This window comes from Otolemur garnettii, unplaced genomic scaffold (assembly GCF_000181295.1).
Source record: "Otolemur garnettii isolate 467f Iridium unplaced genomic scaffold, OtoGar3 scaffold00105, whole genome shotgun sequence".
In the NCBI taxonomy this organism is placed as follows: domain Eukaryota; kingdom Metazoa; phylum Chordata; class Mammalia; order Primates; family Galagidae; genus Otolemur; species Otolemur garnettii.
Window position 1 is genome coordinate 4,252,836 of NW_003852500.1, and position 2,579 is coordinate 4,255,414.

At 47.2% G+C, this 2,579-nt stretch overlaps 1 protein-coding gene across 2 annotated transcripts in view; it reads left to right on the top strand.

Annotated features, from left to right (window-relative positions):
* Nucleotides 1–2,579, top strand: part of SLC25A42 (solute carrier family 25 member 42) — a 44,086-nt gene that overhangs the window by 24,273 nt on the left and 17,234 nt on the right. The window contains exon 2 of one of the 2 annotated variants that reach the window (XM_003796589.3): nt 2,074–2,188. In XM_003796589.3, coding sequence (XP_003796637.1) covers nt 2,108–2,188 — 81 coding nt within the window. In that variant the 5' untranslated portion in view covers nt 2,074–2,107. Of the gene's footprint in view, nt 1–1,845; nt 2,189–2,579 lie in introns of those variants that run through there. The other variant, XM_023517151.1, reaches the window with a different exon arrangement.

Genomic DNA, 2,579 nt, shown 5'->3' on the forward strand with positions numbered 1-2,579 from the left:
TTTTTTTTGTTGTTGCAGTTTGGCCAGGGCTGGGCTTGAACCTGCCACTCTCGGTATATGAGGCCAGCGCCCTACTCACTGAGCTACAGGCGCCTCCCACAACTTTCTACCTTTTGATCTAAATCTTCCCATTTTCCCTGCCTCTATTCCACCCTTGGTAACCACCATTTAACTGTTTCTGTGTATTTGATTTTTAAAAATTCCACATGAGGTCATGTGGTATTTCTCCATCTGTGCCTGGTAATGAAACAAGCTTCATTTAGTGTAACGTCCTGTAGCTTCATCTACATTGTTGCAAATGGCAGGATCTCCTTTATTAAGGCTGAATATTCCCTGATGCCTATATACCACATTTTCTTCATCCATTCATTTGTCCATTGGTTTTCATATGTTGGCCACTGTGAACATGGCAATGCAGGTATCTTTATGCGGTGGTGATTTCATTTTCTTTGGGTATAGACCCAGCAGAGAGAATGGTCATAAGGAATTTTGTTTTGCTTTGTTTTGTTTTTGGAAGATAGAGTCTCACTCTGTCCCCTGAGCTAAAGTGAATGGTGTCATGACCTCAGCCTAACAATATTCCTGCCTCAGCCTACTGAGTACCTGGAACTACAAGCACACACCACCATGCCTGGCTAATTTTTCTAGTTTTAGTAGATGGGGTCTCAACTTTGCTCAGGCTGGTCTTGGACTCCTGACCTCAAGTGATCCTCTTGCCTCAGCCTCCCAGGGTACTAGGATTATGGGCCTAAGCCAGCACATCCAGCCTGGAGTTTTATGTTTTATTTCTTTCGGAACTTTCATACTCTTTGCCCATGGTTATTGATGACAGCACTTAATGCTGGCTCTTTGCCTAATAGTAGCTTCCTGTTTCTTTCATTCCTTTCTGCATTTATTAATTGAAATCCTACCATAGGTGAGAGCTATCTCTTTTCCCCCATTCATTGAGTTACCTTTGGAAATAAAGATCACTCAAAGGAGGTCCTAGTTTTGTGATGAACAGTTTCTCCAAGTGGGCAGTGTGGTCTCAGACCCTCCCTCAGGTACACCTTCTCAATAGTCCTCCCTTCTAGGTTAACAAGAGGAGCCACTGGCCAGAACGGTGGTGCCCATGGATAATCCTTCACTTGCTCACCTGCCAGGGCGAGGGCTGCTGTGGGAATTCTGTGCAAATAGCTTAGAAGGGCTGTGGTGTGGTGCCAGCGGACATGGACAGATGAAGTCACTGCACACACCTCCTAGAACTACATGTGTGCTGGGCCCTGTGGGTGACAGGGGGCTAGGGGTGAGTCAGGGGCAGGTACCTAGAGGGGGCTGAACTGTGGTACCCAAGAGATTTGTCTACCTGGAACCTATGAATATGATGCTTTTTGGAAAGAGGATCTTTGTGGATGTTAGTAGGGCTACTTCTTTTATCCTTTTTTCCTCCTGGGACCCTTTGGCCTGGACAATGGGACCCTCACCCTCCCAAAAGTTTGCTGAGTTTTGCCTGTGCTTCCGCAGGGAGGTTCAATGTAGGTTTCCAGGAGGACTTTTATTAGGTCCCCTAACTGTCAGTTTTCCTGCAAAAAGTGGGCAGCCATACTATAGGAAGAATAATTTTCTAAAACTATTCCAGTGGACAGAGAATCTCAGGTCCAGGGTGACATTAGGTCCAGGACTGTTACATATTTGGCCTGGTGGTGGTGCAAGCCCAAAAGCATGTCTCTGTCTCCTGCTGTGTGACCTCATCTGGCTGTTTGACCTCTCTGAGCCCATCTGCTCTGGTGGTACCACATTAAAAAAAATTAAAAAAAAAAAACAGACTATTTTTGATGACCTGACAAGTAAGCCTTTTATAAATGATTAAGCAGTCCACACAGGGACAGTGGCCTCAGAATACAGCTGAGGGCATCCTTCTCTTTGCAGGGAACCACAAAGCAAGACAGGAGAAGACTGTTGGTACTGGCCTTGTACACTTAAGTTCTCAGAGGACTCATAGATGTGTTACAGGCCTGAGCCTGGCAGAGGGAGGGGACAGCTGCCATCTCTGAGGGTACCACGGTATCTCACCATCCCTCTCTATTCCTCCAGGACCAAGTTTCCTGCCAACCCGAGCAGGCCTGGAATGGGTAATGGTGTGAAGGAAGGTTCGGTGCATTTGCGTGAGGATGCCGAGGCTGTGCTGTCTTCACCTGTTTCATCAAAGGCAAGTACTCCAGCCTCCTGGCATAGGTATTCTCTCAGGGTTCCTGCTGTCCTAGCTGGCACCTCACCCTAGCCTCCAGGGCCCCTCCTCCCAGGGCTCACTGCTCCCTTTTTTGTACTCCCTGCATTGCGTGATACATCTGTCTTTATGTCTGCCTGCCCCTACTGAGGGCAGACCAACCGCAGGTGCCTCTCTCTGCTCTATCAGGTTGAGAGGTAGAAGATGCCACATCCCTCCACTGAAAGCACCATTTATGACATGAATCCATCCAGTCCAGCCACCTGGCAAGAAGCCAAAATATCACCTGACATGGGTTGGGAGGCCTGGGATGTCAAAAGGTGTCCTAGGGACCTTTTTACTCCCTCAGATTTTTTTTTTTTTTTTTTTTTTT